Source organism: Pongo abelii, chromosome 6, assembly GCF_028885655.2.
Source record: "Pongo abelii isolate AG06213 chromosome 6, NHGRI_mPonAbe1-v2.0_pri, whole genome shotgun sequence".
NCBI lineage: Eukaryota > Metazoa > Chordata > Mammalia > Primates > Hominidae > Pongo > Pongo abelii.
The window spans coordinates 150,291,215-150,318,853 of NC_071991.2; the positions used below are offsets into that span (position 1 = coordinate 150,291,215).

The 27,639-nt window shown below is 41.2% G+C and overlaps 1 protein-coding gene across 7 annotated transcripts in view; it reads left to right on the plus strand.

Annotated features, from left to right (window-relative positions):
• ACTR3B (actin related protein 3B) overlaps nt 1-27,639 on the plus strand; it is a 1,031,695-nt gene that overhangs the window by 37,168 nt on the left and 966,888 nt on the right. For 5 of the 7 annotated variants that reach the window (XR_008527331.2, XM_002818703.5, XM_054560038.2 and 2 more), the window contains 5 exons: nt 5,914-6,038; nt 7,018-7,128; nt 19,905-20,000; nt 21,830-21,937; nt 25,666-25,809. Coding sequence is in view for 6 of the 7 variants with exons in the window: in XM_002818703.5 (XP_002818749.3) it covers nt 5,914-6,038; nt 7,018-7,128; nt 19,905-20,000; nt 21,830-21,937; nt 25,666-25,809 (584 nt within the window). In the remaining variant the exon portion in view is untranslated. Of the gene's footprint in view, nt 1-5,913; nt 6,039-7,017; nt 7,129-11,417; nt 12,453-17,073; nt 17,111-19,904; nt 20,001-21,829; nt 21,938-25,665; nt 25,810-27,639 lie in introns of those variants that run through there. The other 2 variants (XM_054560040.2, XM_054560041.2) reach the window with 2 other exon arrangements.

Here is a 27,639-nt window from a genome sequence, read left to right on the forward strand (position 1 = left end):
GTTGGCACATTGGCCAGTGGCCCTTTGGAATACCAAACTTGTACATCAGATGGTTTTGTGTGGTGTCAGTCAGTGTGCCATTGAATGGTGTGGTCAGAGATGGATGTTATCTATTTTTACAGATCACCTCAGTCGTCGTGGCCCACAAGACTTTTCTAGCCCATGTTCAGCCCAAGGTCTCCAATGTCCTCTTCACTTCTCATTTCAGCCCCAGTGTTTCCACTTCACTCGTGCTTTCTTCAGTTCTGCTGAAGTTCTGTCCTTTACTTGTGTGCCACTGTTTATAATTTGATATCTTTGAGACTTTAAATGTGGCAGTGAGTTGGAATGAGAAAAGGAGGTGGGGAAAGTGGTTTCTGCCCTGTGTCTTTTTCTTTTCACCTTTTTATCCTGTTACCTCAAGATGCCCTTCTGAGAAAAAGGCTTCAGTTTCACTCTTTTTTTTTTTTTTTTTTTGAGTTGGAGTCTCACTCTGTCACCCAGGCTGGAGTGCAGTGGCATCATCTCAGCTCACTGCAACCTCCGCCATCTGAGTTCAAGCAATTCTCCTGCCTTAGCCTCCTGAGTAGCTGGGATTACAGGCATGGGCCACCATGCCCAGCTAATTTTTGTATTTTGTATTTTTTTTTAAGAACAGATGGGGCTTCACCATGTTGGCCAGGGTGGTCTTGGATTCTTGACCTCAGGTGATCTGCCCGCCTTGGCCTCCCACAGTGCTGGGATTACAGGCGTGAGCCACTGCTCCTGGCCTCAAATTCACTCTTATAGCTGTGTTGTTATTCTTCATTTGTAGTAAATTGGAGATTCCAGATAATCTACTTTTAGAAATAATTGTATATGTTTACTAATTTGTCTTGGAACAAATTTTAATATAAATTTCTAGCTAGCTTAATAGCTCTCTGTTTGAGAAAATTCTATAGCCTGACATAACCTTGAAAACTTTTCATTTGGAAATGAGGCATTAAAGGTGTAAATGATTTTGAGAGGTAACAGGGTAAACGCTTTAGCTCACAAACAAAAGATTAGCTTTTACTTTTATTTTGTTTGTTTAGCTTCTTTTTAATAGCTGAAAAACCAATATACCCAGTAGAAGAAGCAAAAGTCACCAGTAGCTCTACCATCCATGGTTAACCAGTATTAATCTTTTGTCTGGCCATCTTATTTTTCTGAATTTACATTAAACACACCTGTGCAACTCTGTCTGAAGTGGAGTCATACTGTGGATATTCTAAAAGGCAACTTAGTAGCTCTTGTTTTTTTTTTTTTGGAGACGGTGTCTTGCTCTGTCACCCAGGCTGGAGTGCAGTAGCGCGATCTCGGCTCACTGCAACTTCCGCCTCCCAAGTTCAAGTGATTCTCCTGCCTCAGCCTCCCAAGTAGCTGGGATTATAGGTGCCCGCCACCATGCCTGGCTAATTTTTGTATTTTTAAGTAGAGATGAGGTTTCACCATGTTGGTCAGGCTGGTCTTGAACTCCTGATCTCAGGTGATCTACCTGCCTCGACCTCCTAAAGTGCTGGGATTACAGGCGTGAGCCACCGCGCCCGGCCTTAGCAGCTCTTTCTAAGGATTCGATATAATTTATTTACCTGATCTCTGATTTCAGGTCAGTTAACTTTCCTCCTTCAATTTGTTGCTAGTATAATTAGTTCTACAAAGAGTGTTGTTGTATATATACTTTTATTTACTCAATGATTATTTCTCTAGAATGAAATTCTAGAAGTGGAATTGCTGGATAAACATATTATAATATTTTTCTCAGTTTTTCTCTGGAATGGTTGTATCTGGGTGCCTGTTCAGTTCCACCAGTCACAGATTTGGTCTCCAATTTAGTATAGATAATATTGTTGATTGAGTACTATTCTATACCACAGTCTCTGCTAAACACTTTGTAAACATTGTTCCATTTAATACTTACCACCCTGATAGGTAGTGGTATATGCATTTTAGAGGAGAGAGCACTGAGGGTTAATAATAACTTTCCTCAAGTCAGCTAACTAGTAAGGGCTCAAACCTAGGTTTTCATAACTTCAAAGTCTGTGTGCTCATTCATGAAGTAGCTGTGCAGAAAAATTAACTTGGCTGGACTGTTTGAAGAAATTAGTTCATATCAGAAACTTTTTTTTGTTTGTTTGTTTTGTTTGTGACAGGGTCCTGTTCTGTTACCCAGGCTGGAGTGTGGTGGCGTGATCATGGCTCACTGCAGCCTCAATTTCCCATTCCCCTTGTCTCAGGCTTCCAAGTAGCTGGGACTCCCGGCTAGTTTTTGTATTTTTTTTTGTGTAGAGACAGGTTTTCACCATGTTGCCCAGCCTGGTCTCAAACTCCCAGACTTAAGCAATCTGCCTGTCTCGACCACCCAAAAGGCTGGGATTACAGGTGTGAGCCACTGTGCCTGGCCTCGAAACATTATTTACTCTCTCCTGAAATTCAGTCACAAGGATTTAAAAAAAATTTTTAATTAAAAACAGTTTTTAAAAATTTTAACTTTTTTGATATAGGGTCTCACTCTGTTGCTCAGGCTGGAGTGCAGTGGGGCTATCATAGCTCATTGCAGCCTCAACCTCCTGGGCTCAAGTGATCCTCCCGAGTAGCTAGGACTACAGGCATGTGTGCCATTGTGCCTGGCTAATTTTTTAGCTTTTTTAGAGATGGGGTCTTGCTATGTTGCCCAGGCTGTTCTGAAACTCCTGAGCTCAAGCGATCCTCCTACCTTAGCCTCTTGAGTCTCTAGGATTACATGCATGAGCCATGAGCCACCAGAGCTGGCTCTGATTTTAATTTTTTAAATTGACAGATAACATTGTGTGTTTTCATTGTGTATAATATGATGTTTTGAAGTATATATACATTGTAAATGGTTAAATCTAGCTAATTAACAAGTGCATTACCTCATATAGTCATCATTTTTGTGGTGAGAGCACATAACATATACTCTACATTTTTTAAGAATGCAATATATCGTCATTAACTGTTGTCACCTCGTTGTATGCTAGATCTCTTGTAATTTATTTCTCCTATCTAACTGTAGTTACGTATTTTTTGACCAACATCTCCTTGTCCTTCCCATCCCCGAACAGCCTCAGCCCCCGGTAACCACCATTCTACAGCCTACCTCTATGAGATCAACTTTTTAAGATCCTGCATATGAATGAGACCATGTGATATTTGTCTTTCTGTGCCTGGCTTATTTTACTTAACATGATGCCCTCGAGGTTCATCCATGTTGTGGGCAGATGGCAGAGTTTCCTTTTTTTTTAAATGGCTGAATAGTATTCCACTGTTTATAAAGCCACATTTTCTTTATCTATTCATCCATTAATGGACACGTAGGTTGGTTCCAGATCTTGGTTATTGTGAATAGTGCTACAGTAAACATGGGAGTGCAGATAGCTCTTTAACATACTGATTTCATTTCCTTTGGATATATGCCCAGTAGTGGGATTGTTGGATCATATGGTAGTTCTATTTTTAATTGTTTGAGGAGCCTCTATACTGTTTTCCATAATGGCTCTACTGATTTGCATTCCCATGTATAGTGTATAAAGGTTCTCTTTTTGTCACATATCACCAACACTTATTATCTTTTGCTTTTTTGATAATTGCCATTCTCAGTGGGGTGAGGTGATTGATATTGTGGGTTTGATTTGCATTTCGCCGATGATTAGTGATGTTGAGCATCATATACCTGTTGGCCATTTGTATGTCTTCTTTTGAGAAATGTCCATTCAGGTCTTTTGCTCATTTTTCACTTGGGTTATTTGTTTTTTTATTGCTGTTTGAGTTCTTTATATATTTCAGTTATTAATCTTTTGTCAGGTAGATAGTTTGCAAATAGTTTCTCCCATTCTATAGATTGTCTCTTCACTCTGTTGATTGTTTTCTTTGCTATGCAGAAGATTTTTAGTTTGATGTAATCCCAGTTATCTATTTTTGTTACCTGTGCTCTTGAGGTCTTGTCCAAAAAAATCCTTGCCCAGACCAATGTCATAAAGCATTTTACCATTTTCTTCTCATAGTTCCACAGTTTCGGGTCTTACATTGAAGTCTTTAATCCATTTTGAGTTAATTTTTGTATATGGTTGAGAGATAGGCATTCATTTTCATTCTTCTGCATGTGGATATCCAGTTTCCTCAGTAACATTTACACTTTGCCCGTTGTGTAAAATCAGTTGAGTGTAAATACATGGATTCATTTCTGGGCTCTTTGTTCCACTGGTTTATATGTCTGTTTTTATACCAGTACCATGCTGTTTTGATTACTGTAGCTTTATAGTGTACTTTGAAGTCAGGTAGTGTGATCCCTCCAGCTCTCTTCTTTTTGCTTAAGATTCCCTTTACTATTTGGGGTCTCTTCTGGTTCCATGTGAACTTAGGATTATTTTTTCTATTTCTGTGAAGGATGCCATTGGTATTTTGATAAGGACTGTACTGATTGTGTACATCACTTTGGTCAGTAAGTCACAAAGATTTTGATGTTTTAATTCAGAGAAATTTTATCTAGCACTTACATTTGTATAGCTACAGAGTCATACTTTCATCAGAAATACATTAAGGATAGTGAGAAGCCATTAGTATATTTATGGAATTAGGTTTATGTTAGAATTATTTAGGTATAGTTTGACCATTTTTCAAACCCACAATAAATATTTTAGTGGAGTAAAATGTTAATTTAACAAATATTTCTCCAATGTCTATTCTGACAGTCAACGGCCTGCTTAGGTGCAAATCCTGTCTGTGTCTCTTAGAAGCTGTGTGACCTTGAGAGACTGTTAAGCTTCCATTTCTGTAAAATGCAGATAATAGTACCTGTCTCATAAGCTATTGTGAGGATTTAATAAAACAGTGTGCAAAAGGAAACACTTAGCAGAGTGTTCAATAAATGTAAACTTTTATTATTATTATTAGTTATTGACATCTGAGCCTCCCACTGGAGAAACAGTAAAAGATGGGTGTTATCTGACGTCAAGGAATCTACAGTTTGGTAGACTGATCTTAAACAATTGTAATTCATCCTGAAAAATGCCTTAATGCAGGTATGAAAGGGCCAGTGGAAGCATCAAACACGTGCAGAACTGCAGATTGTCAAGGAAGCCTTCAAGGGAGGAGATGGTGTTGATGTCAAGACCTGATGGATGAAAATAGCTCAGGGGAGAGCTCAAGAGTGTGAGCAGGAGTTAGGAATTTCAATGGAAAATGGAATCTTTGTGATGCCCTCCACATTTCATTAGCTGTTAAATTCTGGAGTGAAGTTTGATATGATTATTTACTACTAAGTATATTCCCAAATATTTAAGGTTAAGATCTTATTAAAATAATGAATTATAAAGCCATTCATATTTGGAATTTTTATGTAATAGTTATTTGATTATGGTCCTTTTTTTTGGCTACAGATATCAACCAATAACATTCTAATTTATCCTTTTAATGGGAAATCGCGGCTTTTTTTCTCCCTGTAACAAGACTAAAAATACATTTTAAGGCTATGTGATGTAGAGTTTTATTATAGACATTATTTTTCAGTTTATTCTCCTTTTCTGTATTGTACAGAATTTTGTCCCCTTCTATATTGTATTTTAAATTTGGAAGCTACTGATGTATAGGCATTTCACTTACTATCTTGAGGGATTTTTCCACATAAAACTGAGAAATTTAGCAGTGTACCTTCTGTCAGTATAAAAGCAGAGCAGCTCATTTCCTTTGTCCCATTCTGAAAATCATACCAGAATAGAATAGCCTGTATCTGTATTATTTTATGTACTCATTGACATTGTCTTTTCTGTGAGCACCCTTCACCCCACATGGAACCCTAATAATGAAGATTTACTTGTGTGTATATAAGGATATTATCCCTTTTGATCATCTAAATAGATATGGATAGTGATAGAAATCTGTGTGTGTGTTTTTTTTAAGGTATTGCCATCAGAGAGTCAGCAAAGGTAGTTGACCAAGCCCAAAGGAGAGTGTTGAGGGGAGTTGATGACCTTGACTTTTTCATAGGAGATGAAGCCATCGATAAACCTACGTATGCTACAAAGGTAAATTTCCGACAGGTGTTTGCTTCTCTAAGTGTAGAGCAGTAGGATGAGTAATGCAAAATGGTCATCTAGAAGTTGTATTTGCGAGTTGTAGAATGTGTTTCTATTCTTATGTTTGAATTCTTATGTTTGAATAGAGGTGGTGGTGGTGGTTGGTTTTGAATGGGGGTATTTTTGATTGGAGAATTAAGAGAATTAGTAGATCCCTGGAATGCAGAATAGACTCAGGAAACACCAGGTCACACATGAAAGCAAGATCCCCTCCTCTGGAAAATTGTTGACAGGTTGACTAACCTGTCAGATGAGGGAAAATTACAGATTGGTTAATTAGAAAGAAACACTAACGTTATTTAAGCAGACTTTTTTTTTTTTTTAAAGCTCCAGAGCCAATTGTATTATAATTAGCTGCAGTTTTCTATCTGTTCCTCATTGTATTTTTTGTTGTTGTTTTTTTAGAGATAGGTCTTACTCTGTCATCCAGGCTAGAGTGCTGTGATGCCATCTTGGCTCACTGCAGCCTCGAGCTCCTGAGCTCAAGCAATCCTCTCACCTCAACTTCCCAAGTAGGTAGGACTACAGGCATGCACCACCATGCCTGGCTGATTTTTTAATTTTTTGTAGAGACAGTGTCTTGCTATGTTGCCCAGGCTGGTCTCGAACTCCTGGGCTCGAGTGAGCCTCCTGCCTTGGCCTCCCAAAGCGTTGGATTAGAGGCGTGAGCCACTGTGCCTGGCCTGTCTCCGTGTCATTGTTAAGATGATTCTTTGTTTGTAGAAATGAGTGGAGGAGAATATGAACAATAATGTAACTTAATCTTTTTTTTTCCAAATGCTGTTGTTTCTTTACAAGAATTAACAAAAACTGCAATGAGAAGGAGACCTTTATTCTGTAATAACACAGTTTCTTCTGTGCCACTGTTAAACTGTTGCTCTTATTGTTGTGAACTGAGGCTTGACAACTCTGGTTTCTCTTCCTCCAGTGGCCGATACGACATGGAATCATTGAAGACTGGGATCTTATGGAAAGGTTCATGGAGCAAGTGGTTTTTAAATATCTTCGAGCTGAACCTGAGGACCATTATTTTTTAATGGTGAGTAACTGGAACTAAGAGGAATATATTCCTGTAAATTCCAAATTGCTTAGATTTTAAACTGAAGATATTCTTTTCTAGGGCATTTTAAATTTCTTCTAAAGATATGTGCATGAATCAGGCTGCTTTTTTGAAAATAAAGCTCAATAAAAATGTTCAGAACAAAAAGGGGCTTGTTCGCTTACCAAACAGGAAGCCCAAGTGAGGCAGCTCTAGGGCTGTTGTTTTAGCAGCTCAGCGATGGAATTGCACATGCAGCCTAGGGCACTAGCTGGAGCTCTTCTGTTTGTTCCCCTTGGGTCCCAGGGTGGCTGCCAAATTCCTAGATCACCTCTTTGGACATTTCCATACAGAGATAGAAGATTTTCCTTGCACTTTTTAAGAATTTAGAGACCCTTCCCCAGAAACCTTCCCAGCACATTTGCCCCATCTGCCTATGCCTAACCTGGTTAGAGCAATAGGAATGAATTTACTGTGAGTGGTTTAGATTCATGAAGACTTTCTCCTTGGGGCGGGGACCAGGAGAACCTGTCTGATGTTCTGGACCCTGGAGGAAGGTAAGTAACTAAACAGGCCTCCAAAAGCAAGGACAATAGAAGGAGGAATGGATTTGGATAAACCAACTGCCTACTTTAGTTTTCTTGAGACATAGCAAGATGATTGTAATTATTGCCACTTATAGCAGAGGAAACCAGGTCAAGATGTTATTTTTTTCTAGGGTTTAAATGTTACTGTAAAATAAAACTGAACTGAGTTATGGGCCCTAATTATATACTTAACTGATTTCATTTAAATGAAATGAAACATCACAGATAAATGAGAAGAAATATCTCCTCGTTCTCTAGTGGTTCTACTCAACATTACATGTTTTCTTCTGTGAGATGCTCTTTTCAAGTTAAAATTAATTGTATGTACAGAATCCTTGCTTTATAGAGGGCAGTTTCATGTGACGTAAGCTGCGTATTAAACCCTGCATAATTTAGGTTTGGATTTTTTTTCATGCAAGTACATTGGTCGAATGGTCCCAGATCCAATTATAAGATTCTTTCTGATGTTAGAATATGAAGTGTTTTTAAGAATTATCTGGTATAAGAAATATTTTAAGTATAAGGCTAATAGTTAATGGAATAACTATTAAATATGGAATAACTCTATAACGAATATATGTATTTAATGTATATTAAAGCCAGTCTTTGATCTTTTTTCCCTGGCTGTGTCTTCACAGCTGAAATTGCCAAGCATGGCTACTGCGTTTCACAGGCCACTCTGTTTTCTCTGTACATCCACAGTGGTTTATTTTATTTTACTGTTTTGCTCTGTATTTTATTTTTCCAGAAATGGGATCTTGCTCTGTTGTTGAGGTTGGAGTTCTGTGGCACAGTCCTAGCTCACTGCAGCCTCGGACTCTGGGCTCAGTTGATCCTCCTGCCTCAACCTCCTGAGTAGCTTGGACCACAGGTAGAAGCCACTAGCCTGGTTAATTTTTAAAAATTTTTTGTGGAAATGGGGTCTTGCTATGTTGTCCAAGCTGGCCTCAAGCTCCTGGGCTTAAGTGATCCTCCCACTTTAGCCTCCCAAAGTGTTGGGATTACAGGCATGAGCCACCATTCCCGGCCCACAGTTGTTTATGTGGAGCAAATGGAGCCAAGAAACTGACTGTGTGTGAGTAGCTTTGTCTTTACAGCCAAAACAAATCACAGATTCCCACCTGTCAGATTTGGCATTTTTCCTTCTGTAGCGTATCACATAAACTACCTGTTGGATAGGATTTTAGGAGCAGGCACCGAGCCCAGCTGCTTCCTTCTGTCTACTTCAGCTTCCCATGCCAGGAGTTCTTGCTTTACTTAGAGGGACATCTAATCTTAGGCATGTGGAGCAAATATGGACCACCACACAGCTCACAGGAATTTTTATTAAAGGGGACTCTTCTTCTGATTTAGCTGGCATACATGAGATAGTAAAATGTAACCACTTGCCAGGATGGAATTGGAGGGGTTTGGTGTGAACATGGAAAAGGCCATTTGCTGAAAATGGGTACCTGCAATGAATGTTCAAAAACAATCAAGTTTATTATTAAAAAGATAAGAAAATATTGTATTACATGTGTTGTGCTTTGAATTCTGCAAGTCATTTTGTTGCATGTTGTGGTTGAGGAAGTGATGAGAATGGTAAATTTCCTTCTGGTATTTGTCCTTAACCGTGTGTTAATGGAATAGTTAAAGGGGAGTGAACCAGGTGGAAAGATTTAAGGCCAAGCCATCCAAGTGAATTGAAGACATTAAGAGAGTCTTAAGAGGCCCAAATGATGGACCCCACAGGAGCTCACAGAATTATCCTTTCTGACAGCCGTGCCCAGTCATCTGAACCTGCAGAGAGAATGAGCTCCTTGCCACTGTTTTCAGGGAGGTGCAGAGACTCAGCTTACACTGATTATGTGGACTGAGCAGACGGCACTTGGGAACTCCACTCTTCCCCGATACTGCATTGCCCAGAGCTTAGAACGCACTCAGATGTCAAAGAGATGCAGTGCTCTTGAGTGGAAACTGAATTAGAACTTCAGAAGGGATTTGCAAACTTTTTGAATATAAATCCTGCAAGAGCAAACAAGCAGCACATGCAGACGACCAGCAATGAGAGGGCGTGGTGACTCTGAGGACCTGACTTGGTTAGGGTGACGAGAGCGGGGGAGTGTGGAGAGAGGAGGTCAGGCAGCCTTTGCCCAGTGTAGACAGTGAGCCACATGACTAGTTTTGTGTTTTAGGGAGACTTTATGGGCAGACACCTCTGGCACACAGAGTCTTGAAGATGACCCCATGTGAGGTGACAGGTGCCTCCGAGGAGGGCATAGGGTGAGAATGGCAGGAGTGGGTGGAGGGGAGTTCTGTCATTTGCGAGGTTCTTAAAATTATGTAAGGAGATATGTATAGTCAAAACCACCCATGAAAATCCCTCAGGAAGGGCCCGTTTATACAGCTCTGAGTCAGTGGGAGAAAATGGATTTTCCCTCAGCGTGGAGGAACTTTCTTCTGCACCAGCTGGGGTGGTTGACTTACATTTAGGAATACAGTATGGTGTGTGGAAGCATACATTGTTTGTTAGGTTGCCCTCAGTCCAGCACTTTGCTTCCACTCCCAGTATGTTGAAACTGAGACCGCCTGAGAACAATCGGACTCCCAGAGCCGGTACTCATTAAGGAGCCCGGGCAGACATTGTATTGAGCAATCAGGCTTTCAGAGCCAGTACTCATTAAGGAGCCTGGGCAGACGTTGTATCGCTCATGGAGTTATTTCGCCTGCTCTCATATGTGGTCTCATTGTTCTGGCTTGTACCCTCACTAGCTTTGTATGCTGTTGTGTTTTTGGAGCATGTACAGTTGGTTGGGGTAAGTTACATAGAGTTAGCAGAGATACACAGGAGGCAGAATTGATGGGTCTTAGTGATGAGAATTGGTAGCAGTTAAGAGAGAAATCTAGGATGACTCAGATTTTGAGATGGGGCAGTGCATGGATGATAATGTGATTGGTTAAGATGGGAAACATGAGAAGAAACTCACTTGAGGGAGGGAGGAGGAAGAAGGAGAGTTTGGTTTTGTACATGCTGAGGTCTAAGGGTCTAACTGGGCTGCATAGGTAAAGAAGCCGAGGAGCAGCCAGCTCCAAGCAGCAGGTGTTGATGTAGGAGTCAGTAGCATTCACATGTTGAAAGTTGATGGAAAATTAACTCTGATTACTAAAAATAAAACATACCATCCATGGTATTTTAGAGATGAACCTACGAATACATGATTATCTTGAAATCTCTAGGTAAAGTTAGTGCTCTGTGAAATCATTTTCTTCATGAACCTGGTGAAATTAAAAATTGGTAGCCATAGCAGTGCCCTACATCCGAATCACAATTGCATTATGTCCTAGTTTCCTTCCTGAATTCTTGAGAATGGTTAGACCTGCCTTGGGCACTTCACTAACCAGTGTAGACCTAGCCAGTGTAGAGGTCAGCTTTCTTGGATTTGCTAAGTCACCTCCTGCACGTACTTTCCAGCTTCCAGTATATTGTCGCCTCCTCTCCTATTCTCGCTTCCTTGAGGATTTGTATTTTTAAAAATGTTTCTTTACTGTAGTTTTAGAGGGGCATGGAGGTGGAGTAATATTAGATACATATGTTCAATTTTCTATCTTTATCCAGAAATATGGGTTGGTTTTATGGTAGTCATTATTCATTTTTAAATCAATACCAGGTGATAATTTTACCATTGTTATGAATAAAAATGTTTATGTAGCTTGCATTCATTGATACTTTGATGCTTCTATATTTAAAAAAACCAGATGATTCTCTTTCTCTTCTCACTGCTGCACTTGACTAGTCTTAAAGAGAGGAAAAACTCCAGAAAAACTGGACATCCCCAATTTAGATCTTGTTATAATAATAGTTTGAGAAAATTTTAATTACATTTGTCTCCTAAAGGAATAATTATAACATCAATAGTGGTGGATAGAGATGAAATGGGAGATTGACTGAGATGGAGGGTTTGTGGTTGTGGTCCATAGAACCCATAAGGATATGGCCTGAATAATGTCGATTTTGATTCAAGAACCAGGAGAACACCATTATATTGTAAGCGTTCCCTTAAATGGAAATACAGAGATTTTAATTCTTCAAAGATGGTGAACTGTTTTTAGCAGCAAGTAATAGAAATATAAAAGCAGTAGTTTAAAAAAGTTAAGGCTTTATTTTTCTTAAATAAATTTGTAGCAGAGTCCAGTGCTGATATGGCAGCTCTCTGGTGTGGCTAAGGATCTCTGTACTCTAGTGTCTTGAATATAGGGCTTTCATTCTAAGGATGCTCATGATCACAAGTTGATGACTGCAACTCCAGCTATCACCTCTGTGTTCCAGGAAGGAAGAGGGTGTTAAGGGCAGGAGGCAAGTCTACTACTTGAGTCTACCTCAGCTTTGTAAGGAGCTTTCCTGGCAACCATACTCCAGCTTTTGTGTCTTACTGGCCAGAACTTACTCACTTAGTCATCTCTGTCCACAAGGAAGTCTGGGAAATGCTTTTTTCTGGGCCTGTTGCCATTTCCCATCATAGATCAGTGGTCTGTCAGTCATAAACTTGCAGTGTTGGTAAGAGCAGCTCACAATGCCTGCCATAGTGGTGTCCTCAAAGGCATGAAGGCAGTAGCAGACGAAAGAGTCAGCTGCTTTCACAACTCTGGCTGGATTTTCCCTATCTGGAGAGTGTCACCTGGGTTTGGGAGCCTCTGGCCAGGAGGAAGCTGTGGCAAGATATGCTGCATCTCCTGCCGTGGCGTTGCCATCTTGCTGCCGTAAGTCTGTCTGTGGATAAAATACACTAGGAAATTGGGAATTTAGATTAGGAGTTTGTGTGATCTTGCCCCACAGCCATAACTCGGAGTTTTAACACTTCACATAGAGATTATTTCCCCCTTCATTATAGTAGATTTGTAAGTATGGTATAGAAAATTTGGAAGATATCTATGGGACTTTTTATAGTCTTATCACATTAACATAGGTACTGTTGACATTTAGTATATTTTCATTTAATCTTTTTACCCATTTTTAAAATGATTTTACACTCAATATTATACTCCTCATTTTCTTACAGTTTTCATAACCCTTATTTTAACAGCTATATGATAATCTATATAGTAGGTATTTCCTGCTTAGCAGTTCCACTATTTTTAGTCATTTTCTTGGTTTTATAAGAAATAATGTAATCTTTGTGCATATAGTTTTTCCTATATTTCGAGTCTTTTTTACTTAAAAAGAACTAGCAGTGTTTGATTATGGAGTTCAGCAGCGTTAATAATGTTATTAGTCTCTGCACAGTGTGCCATTTCAGACTGCCATCAGCACTGTACAGGAGGCTTGCTTTCTTTGTACTCTTGTCAGCATTAATACTATTTTTGATTATTTAATGGATTAAAATTTACCGTATGCTTTAAATTTGCATTTTTGATAACTTTGACGTTATACATTTTTCCACATGTTGTATTTCCTCTTTTGCGAGCTGTCTATTCATGCCTGTCTCTTTTACGTATCATTGTTTTATTGCTTTTCTTGTTGCTGTGATTTCTATGAACTTTGTTTTTACTTAACTTTTTTTTATTCTAAAATACACGTAACAATTTATCATTTGAACCATTTTTGAATGTACAGCTTGGTGGCATTAGGTACATTCACAAACCATTGCCACCGTCTGTCTGCAGAAGCCTTTTCATCTTCCCAAACTAAAACTCTGTCCCCGTTGAACAGGAATTCTCTTTACTCCTTTACCTGCCCCTGGAATGCCCATTTCACTTTCTGTCTCTATACATTTGATGACTCTAGGGCCCTCATATAAATGGAATCATATAGTATTTGTCCTTTTGTGACCAGCTTACTTCACTTAGCATCTTCAAGCTTCATCCATGTTGAAGCATGTGACAGGATTCCTTTCTTTTTAAGGCTGAATAATATTCCATTGTACATAGATACCACATTTTGCTTATTCTCTGGAAGCTTTCATATAATTAAGATAGAAAGCTTCTTTTGTTGTTATATTTGCAGCAGGTTAGTTTTACTCAGTTAATTTTTTGCCTTTCTCTTTTGGTTATTTCATTTGGACATCCATAACTTTAAATTTGTATGTGGTAAAACCCATTTTCCTTTGATGTTTGTATTTAATCTTCATCCATCTGGGATTTATTTGGATCATCATTTCACACTGAACTTAGACCCAGAGAGAATGCAGGGAGCCACGGTTAATCTGATTCTTGTTGGCAATGTCTTCGTACAGGTCTGTTTTTGCTTCAGGTTAAATAGGCAGCTCTTTGCTGGGAGGCAAGAAACCTTCCCCAGCTCTACTCAGAAATCTTCATACCTTCTTAACCTTTCTCTCCTGATACTTCCCCACCTCTGCTCAATTTAAATGTTTTGTTTATTTCACTTATAATTATGCTTGGGTTCCTATTCAAGATGAGAAACATAGGTTTCTTTAGTTAATATGTTATTTCTTCTGGAATGAGATACAATATTGGCTATTATGGCTGTTTATTAAGTACTTCTATGTGCCCAGCCCCATTCTAAGTGTTTACAAGTATTAACTCATTTTTTAATGCCACCAACAACCCTCTGAGATAGGTAATGTTATTAGGCCCATTTTTCAGATTGATAGGAGGTACCTTAAGAGAGAGATTGTACACACTACTATTGGACTCTGCATCTCTTACTCATGTGCTTTAAATGAAGGAAATCTAAAGTAGTAATCGCTAACATTTGTACTATTAACTGTGTTCTGGGCACTTCACTGCTATTAGCAAATTTAATCTCCTCAGCCCCTGAATAGGCGCATTGAAATAAATAACATGCTGTGGAGTACTTTTTAGGTTCCCTATTTGCAGCCTGTGTTTGAGTATGACTTCATTATTCTCCCTTCCACATTTTGAGATGGCTTCCTCTCTCCCATCCAGGAATTGATGGATTCTAATTACAGTGACTAAAACTTACTTGGGGCAGCATGTTTGAACTTTGCACCAGCTGTTGTGCCAGAGTTTAAAGTGCCAGGCTAGTTGGTAGGTAGATTTGCTTGCTTGTTGTTTGAAGAAGTGATGCACACACAGTGCAGATCTGAAAAGGTGCTGGAAGATTTCTAGGGAGCGTGCCCCCCTTGCCTCTTTCCTGCCTAGAGGAAGCCGCCCTTACCAGTTCTTAGCCAGCTGATTGTTCATATTCCAGGGGTGATTGTGTGTAGGCATATGGGTTAGCACACGCTTGTTTTTTTTTTTTTTTTTTTTGAGACGGAGTCTTGCTCTGTAGCCCAGGCTGAAGTGCCGTGGCACGATCTCAGCTCACCGCAACCTCTGCCTCCCGGGTTCAAGCAATTCCCCTGCCTCAAGCCTCCTGAGTAGCTGGGACTATAGGTGCGCGCCACCACGCCTGGCTAATTTTTGTATTTTTAGTAGAGACGGGGTTTCACTATGTTGGTCAGGCCGGTGTCAAACTCCTGACCTCGTGATCGGCCCACCTCAGTCTCCTAAAGTGTTGGGATTATAGGCGTGAGCCACTGCGCCCGGCTAGCACACAGTTTTATTTTACACAAATGGTAGCACAGTATGCATACTGTTGTACACCTTGGATTTTAGAATTAAACATTTTTTTTTGGTTTAAATTGTAAAAAAAAAAAAAAACCCTAATACTATTTGTACCCTATTAGCCATTTTTAAGTGTACAATTCTGTAATGTTAACTATATTCACACTGTTGTGTAAGAGAGTCTAGAACTTTTCCATCTTGCAAAACTGAAACTCCGTACTCATTGAACGAGTCCCCGTTATTTCCCCTCTCCCCCCACCTTGTTTTTTGTTTTTGAGATGGAGTTAACTTTTGTTGCCCAGGCTGGAGTACAGTGGCACCACCTCAGCTCACTGCAACCTCTGCCTCCTGGGTTTAAGCAATTCTGCTGCCTCAGCCACCAGACTGGCTGGGATTACAGGCATGCATCACCACGCCCAGCTAATTTTTGTATTTTTAGCAGAGATGGGATTTCCCTATGTTGGTCAGGCTGGTCTTGAACTCCTGACCTCAGGCGATCCACCTGCCTCTGCCTACCAAAGTGCTGGGATTACAGATTACGGGTGTGAGCCACAGCACCCAGCCTGTTTTGTTTTTTTTTTTTTTTTTGAGAGAGAGTCTCTATGTTGTCCAAGCTGGAGTGCAGTGGCTATTCACAGGTGCAGTCATACAGCCACTACAGCCTTGACCTCCTGGGCTGGAGTGATCCTCCCGCCTCAGCCTCCTGAGTAGCTGGGACTACAGGCACACACCCGGCTACCACACCTTGTTTTTTAAAAATAGTTTTTGGCCTGGCATGGTGGCTCACGCCTTGTAATCCCAGCACTTTGGGAGGCCGAAGTGGTGGATCACTTGAGGTCAGGAGTTCGAGACCAGCGTGGCCAACATGGTGAAACCTTGTCTCTACTAAAAATAGAAAACTTAACTGAGCGTGACGGCATGTGCCTGTAATCCCAGCTACTCCGGAAGCAGAGGCAGGAGAATTGCTTGAATTCTGGGAGGTGGAGTCTCCCAGAGATCCAAGATTGGGCTACTGCACTTGAGCCTGGGTGACAGAGTGAGACTCTGTCTCAAAAAAAAAAAAAAAAAAAAAAAAAGTTTTTGTTACAAATTGTTGAAGCAGAAGGATATTTAAGAATGTATACGGAATGGAGACACCTTTCTCATTTTCACTTAACAATTCATCGTAGAGATTGTTTCTTCATAGAGTTCATTTTTTTAAATTGTTCCAAAGTGTTTAGTGATGGGTATTCAGGTTGTTTCTGATCTTCTGATACAGACAATATTGACTTTTTACCTTTCCAAGCTACTTTGTTTTAGTTGGGTCTCTTAACCTCAGAATGTAATTTGATTTTGTTTTTGTTTTTAACTGAGAGACTTTTAGTAGTTGAATTTCCCATTTGTATTTGCTGATAATTTTAGTAATAGCAACTCACTTCCATTGAACACATGTGTGTGTCCAGTACTGCTCTAAGCACATTATTTAGACTGCCTTTAATCTTTCCAACTCTCTGAGCGGGGTACTAATTACCTGCACTTTACCCATGATGAGACTCAGGGAGAGAGGAAATAGCTTACCAAGCCTAGTAAAGTGGAAGGCTGGGATTTGATCCCAGTCAGTTTGACTTCACATCTCTTAATCGGACTGGTATGGCATGCTACTGTGTGACAGATATGTTTGGTCTTAATTTAGCTATTTTTTAAAAATGTTATGCTTCATGTTTTTAATGTGTTTTATTTATGTATTAGTATTTTTTAACTGAAGACTTGTTTTTCTCTTTGCTTTGTATTGGGTGTGTGTTCTTGGTAATAATTAAAAGGACTCATTTTTGCATATTGTAGTATAATTTGATACATTTACCCTATATTTGTTTAGGGGTAACTATCTCCTTCCTGCTGTAATCAGTGACCAGGTTGGTATTGCCACATGTTCTTGCCTCCCCTTCCTTCTCTCCACCACCTGCTTTTGATTAATGATGTTACTAAACTTATTCCAGTGTTAACATTTATAACTTTATGTTTACTAATGCCTCTGATACTTTATCAGTTTTAAATAATATCTTTCGATTTCACTGTAAGAGGCAAGTGTCTTTACACTCTCTCCTTTCCTTGTGCACTGCTCAACTTGATAACATTTTTTTCTGTTAAAATTTATAACATTTACATTCTGTTCTTAATTCCCAGAAAATAAAAGTCTTTTTTTTTTTTTTTTGAGACGGAGTCTCACTCCATCGCCTAGGCTGGAATGCAGTGGTGCAATCTCAGCTCACTGCAACCTCCGCCTCCCAGATTCAAGCAATTCTCCTGCTTCAACCTCCCAAGTAGCTGGGACTACAGGTGCACACCACCATGCCTGGCTAATTTTTGTATTTTTAGTAGAGATGGGGTTTCACCATGTTGGCCAGGCTGGTCTCAAACTCCTGACTTCAGGTGATCTGCCCGCCTCAGCCTCCCAAAGTGCTGGGATTACAGGCAAGAGCCACCGTGCCCAGCCAAAGAAAAGTCTTTATTCCTACATCTTAAATGGCTTCATTGCTCACTGTAAGTCTTTTGCTGGACTTTCTGCATTCTTCTTGATTGGATAAAGTTTATCCTCTAATAGTTCATGAACCCATACATTTTGGCTCATGGGAATGAAATGTTCCAAGTTCTTATATGTTTAAGGATATATATTTTTTCTCCTTAGTATTTTATTTTATTTTTTTTTAAATTGACACATAATGTGCATATTTATGGGGTACAGAGTGAAGTTTTGATACATATAATGTGTGGTTATCAGATCAGGTTAATTAGCATATCCATCATCTCAAATATTAGATATTTTGATTTTGTAACATACTTGATTGACACTGTGGCCAGATGTAGAATTCTTGGGTCGTACCTTCTTCCCTTGAAGACTCTAAGTGTGGCCTCATGTGTCCTAGTGTTAAATGCAGTCGTGTTGAAGGCTGAGGCTGATTGTACTTTCCCTGTCGTAGGGGTGTGTTAGTCTACTCGGCTGCTATAATTTTGTTTATACCACAGGTTAGGTGGCTTAAACAGCAGACAGTTTGTTATTTTCTCACAGTTCTGGAGGTTAGAAGTCCAAGATCGAATTGCTGTTGGGGTTGGCTCCTGGTACGGCCCTCTTTCTGGCTTGTATGTGGTCACCTTTCCTGCTGTGTCCTCACATGCCTTTCCCCTGTGTGAGCGTAGAGTGGGGAGAGAATAGGAGAGAGAGATTGATTTCTGGTGTCTCTTCCTTTTCTTAGAAGACCTTCCTCCAGTCCTATCAAATTAGGGCCCCACCCCTATGACCTCAGGTAACCGTGATGACCTCTTGAAAGGCCCTATTTCCGATTATAGTACACTGGGAGTTAGGGCTTTAATGTATGAACTGGAGGTGGGGGGAGCACAGTTCATTCATAATAAAGGGTAATGTATACGTTTTGCCCAAAGGTCCAGAGACTTTTTATTTTTTCAGTTTTAAATATGAGATATAGACCCATATTTGTTGACAAGGAAAAATGTTCATAGTATATTGTTGAATGAGAAAAATCAAGTTGATTTATTCTTTTTCTGTTTCTGTTATCTGTCATTTCCTCCTGTTTGATGATGGTTATTGTTTTAAAATAGATACTTGGATTCTTGGAAATGTCTTTGGAAATTCTTGGGAATTTTTATCTGCTTTGTTTCAATATTTTTCCAAACACTTTTTTTTTCTTTCTTTTTGGAGACAGGATCTTGCTCTGTCACCCAGGTTGGAGTGCAGTGGCACAATCTCGGTTCATGTAGCCTTCACCTCCGAGGCTCAAGTGGTCCTACCTCAGCCCCCGAGTAGCTGGGATCACAGGCATGTGCCACCACACTTGGCTGACTTTTAAATTTTTTCGTAGAGGTGGGGTCTCCCAATATTGCCCAGGCTGGTCTCAAACTCCTGGACTCAAGTGATCCTCCCTCCTCAGCCTCCTAAAGTGCTAGGATTATAGGCATGAGCTACCACGCCTGCCCCTAGATATGTGTTTTTGTCTGCCATTTGTTCTTCCTCTTTTCTCTGTCCCTTTTCTTTTTCTTTGAGTGTTTTTATATCACTGTTGGCTGGCTTCTTTGTGCCCCTTACTCGTCTCTGAATGAGCAGAGTTCTCCTGGACTAATGGCGTGTGGGTAGGCTGGGGAGGTCCTGGGCAGCATCTAGGGGAAGCTTTGCTCTGCCCTGGACTCTTCCCTTGCTGCTGGACTGTAAGGGTGCTTGGCCTAACCTTGCCTGCTCTGCCACCCTGTGGCTCCTCACACCGGCCTGTCCTGAGCAAGGGCTTGCTGCTTCTCTGGCTCTCCTTTGCTGAAACCTGAAGTCACCGGTTCACCTTTGGTGTCCTCACTTGTCTTGGTTGTGTTCTCACAGCCCTTGGCAACTTGCTTCTGGGATATTCAGTTTCAGGGTGTTTAGGTGTTATGTTATTGAAGATAGAGTTTCTTTTTCTGTAACTTGTTCTAATTTGGGTGGGTAATAAGAATAGAGGCCTTCAGAGAAGTATTTACTCTGCCGTCTTAAAGCTTTTAAGGCCCACGGCCAGATTTCTTTAATACACTTTGGGAATCCTCTATCTGTAAAATTAGGAAATTGTATAATGTCCTTGCTAACATACTTTCAGGTTAACCTGTTTATGGTTCTGATGTATTTACATGAAATTTGGGTAAACACTAAATACAGTGAATGTTTTCTTACAGACAGAACCTCCACTCAATACACCAGAAAACAGAGAGTATCTTGCAGAAATTATGTTTGAATCATTTAACGTACCAGGACTCTACATTGCAGTTCAGGTAAAAACAGTTATGTTTGTGATTCCTAAAGCACCTGAGCTGTCTAGTAGTGGAAGAAATGGTATTTCCCAAGGTTCTCCGCTGGAAGACTGTGCTGTGCGCCCTTCCTTTTTCCACTCCCTCCCCTGTCCCCATGCCATTCAGGACTATAGGGAATGTGTCCCATGACTTTTCTTTTTATATTTATGCCATTTTTTGGTATAGACGTCGTCTGGCTCTTTTTACATGCATTAAAGTCTAACGCATTTTTATCTGGGTGACAAGATATAGGTGTAGATGTGCTTCTTCTTTTGGCATCTTTGACTTTGATCAGAAAAACAAAATAATTACCTTTAGAGGTTTCCCCTTGCTGATTTTGGGCTCTTACGAGTCCCGGTGTACTTGTTTCTGAGGAACCCAGTGTTTTCATGAGCTCGCAGAACTTGTTCTGAAGCTGCGGTTCTTGGTGTGATGTTTTTTGGTTGCATTTGGTCATGATTTGCCTGCCACCTTATATAAGGGAATTGACTGAAATTTTGGAGAATAAATGAGATGGGTGTTGCCCAAATGTTTTCTGCATAATACTAGTCACTTCTAAGGAGGAAGAGGAGGAAAAGTTCCATAGAAAGATGAATTTGGGCAGTGCTGCATCCTGCAGCTTTCTCGGGCTGATTCACAGTGCCTATCAGCACAGTCCAGGCTCTGAGGATTCCTGTGTTGAAATCTATGTATTCTAGCACTTCCAAATTCATTTAACTACAGATCTTCCCCCTGGCTAAGTTATTTATATTCCATGGCATAGGGAAACACTTCAGGAGACATAAGACTGGTGGTTCTCAAAGTGGTCTGTGTAGCAAGTTTACCTGGAGAATGTTTTTTAGAAGCACAGATTTTGGGCTTCATCTTCAACCAGGGTTTTCCACCCTCAGTGCTTTGGGCTGGGTAGTCCTTTGTTGTGGGCGCTGCCGTGTGCATTGCAGGGGGCTTACCAGCATCCCTGGCCTCTGCCCACTAGAAGACAGCAGCCCCACCTCACGCCTCCCTGCCCCGACAAAGAAAATGGTACCAGATGTTGACAGATGTTCCCTTTGGGGCAACATTTTCTTTGCTTGAAAAATTACCCCGTACCTTCCAGATTAGAATTTCTGGGTGTGAGGCCTAGTAATCTCTATTTTAAACAACTCCACAAGTGACCTCATTGCCAATCTGTGGCTCCACACCGGAAACCAATGAATTAGAAATTAAAATCTTATGATTCTGTAATGAAATATCTTTTTCACTGGCTTTTCTTTGTAAAACTTTAGTTTATTTTCTTTCTTTCTTTCTTTTATTTTTGAGACAAGGTCTCACTGTGTTGTCCAGGCTGGAGTGCAGTGGTGCAATTATGGCTCACTCTAGCTGCGACCTTCTGGGATGAAGGGATCCTCCCACCTCAGTCTCCCAAGTAGCTGGGAGTACAGGTGCGTGCCACCACACCTGGCTAATTTTTGTATTATTTGTAGAGATGGGGTTTCACCATGTTGCCCAGGCTGGTCTCGAACTCTTGGGCTCAAGTGATCTGCCTACCTTGGCCTCCCAAAGTGTTGGGATTACAGGCATGAGTCACCCCATTCAGCCAGGTTTCTTTATTGAAAACTTGACTCCTATAGTTTTAAGTACTCAACATTTTCATGTTAGTTGTCCAAGTTTGAATTGGAATTTGAGGGACAGGAGTTAGAGGATGGATAGGAAAAGGAAAGAGTTACTCAGACATATTAAGTAAGAGAGTTTGTTGATTGGACCTGGAAGGAGCAGACAGATGCTTCAGAAAGAGTTCCTATGTGCGAGTGGTTTTCCTGTCTTTTCTCCAGGCAGTGCTGGCCTTGGCGGCATCTTGGACATCTCGACAAGTGGGTGAACGTACGTTAACGGGGATAGTCATTGACAGCGGAGATGGAGTCACCCATGTTATCCCAGTGGTAAGCAGAGTAGTTAATATATAAGTCTCTGTAGGCTTAACACCTGATTCGAGGTAAGGATGGAAATAAAAAAAAAAACACCCTTCTGTAATGAAAATACAATTTAGATGATAGTTTTACTTAGAAAAGATAATAAAAGTTTTTAATTTTTTTGCCACCTGATATAAAGGAATTCCCCAAGTATGTGGGAAAGAATGAAAAGGATGGCCAATTATTGTGGCTTTGGCAATTTTCAATTCATGGTGGCATATTTCTACAGTCAGAATGTCAGAGAATATTCAGGATGTCTCTGGATCTTTAGAGCCTCTGCTTGATCCCCGTGGGTGTAACATCAACAAGAACATTTTCCGGGATTATTCTGACATGTTGGGAGATAGACACTATTTTGGATGTTCAATTTGTAGGTGCAGTGCATGGCCATTTGAAGGTGCACATCTGTGTTCTGTGAAAAGATGTGAATGGCAACCAGCTCAGGCTTGGAAAAATTGCTTTTTGTTTTAAAAATTTATTTAAGGGCTGGGCGCGGTGGCTCACGCCTGTAATCCCAGCACTTTGGGGAGGCCAAGGCAGGCAGATCACCTGAGGTCGGGAATTCGAGACCTGCCTGACCAACATGGAGAAACCCTGTCTCTACTAAAAATACAAAATTAGCCAGGTGTGGTGGCGCATGCCTGTAATCCCAGCTACATGGGAGGCTGAGGGAGGAGAATCGCTTGAACCCGGGAGGCGGAGGTTGCGGTGAGCCGAGATCGCGCCATTGCATTCCAGCCTGGACAACAAGAGCGAAACTCTGTCTCAAAAAAAAAAAAATCATTTAAAAGCCAAGAAGGGGAGATTGTACATTTTGGCTTGCAGAAGGCTCTGCAATACCACTTTTTGGTTTCAGAGAAGTGATTCCTAATTTGGGTTTCAAGAGATCTCTGAATTTTTCTTTTGGTCCAATGGACTATTTAAAGGAATTATCTTAAATTCATTTTTTTTTGGAAAATGTGTCGGAAGTGTCTGAAGAGGGTATTCAGAGGGAAGTCAGACTCATCCTGGTCTTTCTCCTTTGAGGTCTCCTCCTCAGGAACCACCATTGCTAGTTACTTCTGTTATGTTACAGATAGGTTTCTGCATATGTATATGGGGGGATGTGTATGTGTATATATTTACATACGCACAGCTCTTATAAAATGCAAATTAGGATATTCAAAAATCATTTCATTTAATTGAAAAAATAGTCACCAATTCATTTTGAGAAAGGTGATGGGATGATGTACTAATACTAATGCCTTTAATTCCTTGAAGGTTAGGTATCACTGCAGTGGAAAGGCTTAATGGTCGATGTGCCTACAGTCAGGGAGAAAAAAGCGAACCTCCCGTCCCCATACCTTGTACTCCTGGCCATGTGTCCTTCCTGTGGGGAGGAGAGGTGGCTGCCCTGCCCTGTGAAGTGTGCTCTAGACTTGAGCCCCCTTCAAGCCAGTCTCAGCACTCCTTTCCGTGGATCTTGAGAAGAGTGAGTGCCCTGGGTGCAGAGCACTCACCGAGAACTCAGGCTGCCGTCTCCTCAGAGAGCTGCGCTGCTGAGATCCAAGATGAGGCTCCCGTAGGCCCCTGGACCCCCTTTGGTTCTTTGCCTATTTTTTATGTCTGATTTAGGAAAAGGAAGAAAATACATTTCACAGTGTGTCCAGGCCCACTAAGAAAGTTGTTTGAAAAGATTTTTAATCGTATCTTAGTTCAGTTTTTCCCCCAGCTATAAAAATTACATTAGTCATTGAAAATATGGATAAAATAGACAAATCTGAAGAAATAAAATTACCTTTAAAGCTGCCCAAAGACCCGTATTATACTTTTAGCTGTATAGTCTTTAAGCACTTTTTGTTTTTTTTTGGAGATGGAGTTTCACTCTTGTTGTCCAGGCTGGAGTGCAATGGCACGATCTTGGCACACTGCAACCTCTGCCTCCCAGGTTCAAGCGATTCTCCTGCCTCAGCCTCCTGAGTAGCTGGGATTACAGGCATGTGCCACCATGCCTGACTAATTTGTATTTTTAGTAGAGACGGGGTTTCTCCATGTTGGTCAGGCTGGTCTCGAACTCCCGACCTCAGGTGATCGCCTGTCTTGGCCTCCCAAGGTGCTGGGATTACAGGCGTGAGCCACTATGCCCGGCCTAAGCTCTTTTTCTAAGGCACGTGTGCACACACACACGTACACACACACACACACACACACTTTAAACACAATTGGAATGTCTCATGTCTGGTTTGGGATTCTACATATAATACAATCCTAAGGTTATATTTTGCGTATTAATTTAACCCTAATTTTTTTCTCTTGTGGTTAAATATTCTGTGAAAATACATTTAAGAAGTACATAATTTATTTTTCTGTTGTTGGACATGTCTCTTGTTTTAATATTTTTACCACTGTCATGAGCTGATATTTACTTAACAGTATTTTAGAAAATATCACGTGTAATGCATAGAATATAGTAATTGTGAATAGTTTATGTGTTAGAAAACTAATATTATTTTTATGGGTTTAAGTTGAGTTTTAGTAATTTGTACTTTTCTTTTATCTCCATCTTAAAATACTTTACAGATAGTTGGACTTTGCAGAAAGGCTAAATTTTTTTTTGCTTGTAGAAGTTAGATATGTCAGAAAAAAACCATAGGAGGAATTCAGTAAGTTGTCCTTGCAACTTTACTGGTGACTAGATGCAACTATTAGAATGAATACATCTGTAAAATGAAGTCAGCGTTTCACTTCTGTTCCCTTCTGTCTCACTTGGGGATTGTGGCACAGAAGCTGTGATGTGCTGTAACGTGAAACCTGAGTGTCTTTACCAGATGATCCAGCGGTAGGCGTTGTCCACTCTGACGGTCAGCATCCTGCTCATCCCCTGTAGAACAAGCTGGATGTGTGTCCAAGCCTGTGGCTCCTGTGGCAGGTCTGTGCCCACAGGAAGGCTGATGAGGGAGCTTTGGGCCCATCATTGCTGTGGGCATGTGGACACTTGACACCGGCCCTGCCATTGATCGGCCTAGGCCGTGGTCACCCTCCTTTCCTGGCCCCTCACAGACATGCCTTCACTGGCTTAAGGAGGCAGTGGAATGAGAGGCTCCCAACCCCCAAAACCAGTGCTATGTGTTCGACACACGCAGTTTCATCTGAACTGTATTATTGGCCCCAGCAGGGTATTGTTTGCCTCATACGATGGACAAACGCGCTGAGGCTGAAGCACGTGAAACTTGCAAATGTGGAGCCGGGATTTGAGTCCAGGTTGTTAGAATCTAAGCCCTGTGTATTAACCAAATTGCTGACTTTTAAACATAAGTAGATTTGTAGTTGGCTTAACAATTTATAAATAAAACTTTTTCCTTTTTGTTAGGGAAAAAAACCTATTGGGTTTAGTGTTCTCACAGACAGCATTACTTTTTGGAAATGAACTATCTTATGTGGTTTTTCTTTTCATATTCCTAATGAAGACATCATTTTGGTTGCTTTTGGAGAGTGTCAGGTTATTGGAATAATCTGGAATTTTGAATATTAATGGAATTGCATATGCAGTCATTTTGAAAGACCTTCTGTACCAAGCTTGCAGAGGGTAGGGACTCTGTAAATGCTGTTAGTGCCGTGAGGGGCAGACAGGGAGGCTGAGACAGGAAACCTTGTGAGTCCAGGCTGCTCTCCACCACGGAATCACTAACACAGCTGTTCTGCCTCCTCTTCTTCCCTAGGCAGAAGGTTATGTAATTGGAAGCTGCATCAAACACATCCCGATTGCAGGTAGAGATATTACGTATTTCATTCAACAGCTGCTAAGGGAGAGGGAGGTGGGAATCCCTCCTGAGCAGTCACTGGAGACCGCAAAAGCCATTAAGGTAAAAACAGATGGGAAACCGGCCGGTTTGGGGGTGAGAGAGATGGTGTTCTGGACACTTCCCCTCGGTGCCATCATCCCTGCTCCTCCTTTCCTTCCTCTCCCCTTCCCATTAGTGTGGGGCTTGATTTGTTTTACCCCTTGAGTTAAGTGGGCTGAAGATGTAAAGCTTAACCTCTTCCAAACTAGATGCTCTGAGGTTCCAGCTGTCACTGAGAACAGCTTGGTAGCTGGTGCAGTGTACCAGCGTGCAGAGGGAGCATTGTTCAGCTGGAGCCTCACTGCCGGAGCCTCAACTACCAGAGCGCTCTTTCCATACTGCCTCCATGCTTTGCTGTAGAATCAGGAGGCGACCACAGCAGCAGAACACTGCCACCCTAGGATCCAGAGCTATTGCACAAAATTCACACACAGGTGTGGGTGTGACGTGCAGCCATAAGCATCATCTTCCTTTATGCCACAGTTTCTGAGTGTAGCGGAGCTTGATGGGGGTGAGCCTGACACCCACCCTTCTCACTGCCTTCCTCCCTTCTCAGCACCTCATAACTGAGGCTGGTTGAAGGAAAGGAAGCACCAGAGATGATTCCCGAGGTGTTTTTACGTCAGGAGTCATTGGCATGAGGCAAGCTCTGCAGTTGGGTATGACTTGCCCTGCTTTACCTGGGACCAGAGATTCCTGGGAAGGGGGCTCTCAGAGCTGAAATGGTGACGTGGGGAAGACGTGGTTCCTTCCATCTCAGGGGAAGGTTTCCTGAGGTATCATTAGACATTCTTTTTTAGACTAAAATATTTCCTAAGGGGTTACTTTCTCCTTTCTTTGCCTTTCCTCCATGGAAGAATATTTGACTATTTGATCCAAGCTCCCTTTCCACTCCAAATCTGTTAGAAATGTAAGTCAGAATTGAGCCCCTTCATAGTGGCTCACATGTATAATCCTAGGGCTTTGGGAGGCTGAGGCGGGAGCATTGCTTGAGGCCAGGGGTTCGAAACTAGCCCAGGCGATATAGCGAGATCTCGTCTCTATTTCAAAAAAGAAAAAAAAAAAAAAAAAAAAGAATTGAGCCTTTTGTTATTGATGCGCAGGCTCCACTCCAGTGAGTCTGAGTCCTCCCTATTTCTGCCAGGGTTGCTGAGCAGCATTGCCAAAGAGGGGCTTTCCTGACCCTCATGCTGGGCCCTCAGCTCTCCTCACGGGCTGTCGGGGTTCCAGTTTGGACCCTGAAATCTGGGCTGATGTGCTCGATGTGACTGTGTGTCTCCCCGCTGTGAAGGCTGGGAGTAAAAGACTGTTCATAGCCTCCGAATCAGCTGCCCTGGCCCTGCTGTGTGGGGTAGCCCTGTTAGTTCTCGCCTCACTTCTCTCTTTAAAGGAACAGATCCTGAAAGGCGTGGTGTAGGGCTCTCCCTGCTTTCCCTTGCTGCCATGGCCTTCTGTGGTCGTGAGCAGGCCTGAGGGAGTGTGTGACGTGAGCACACCACCCTTGCAGCATGAATCCTGAACCTTAAGATTAAGCCTGTTACTCTGCACCCAACTCAATGGACGCATTTCCTAGGAGGCATTTGAGTTAAGTAAGCTGAGATGCTGTAGGATGTTGACCAGGCCTGTGAGGAGAACTGAATGCCTTTGTCTCCAGTCTTGGTAGATTTGAGGTTGTAATCAGCTGACCCTGTTTCTCTGTGTCATCAAAGAACACAGGATTGTGTAACACTTCTTGCCTATCAGTCTTCTTAAAATTCTGCTAGAGTATATCCAAGATATCCAGAAGGTGGCATTAGAATATGTTTCAGGGATGCTAAGAAACTTTAAACTTAATACCACGAGAATGTCTTT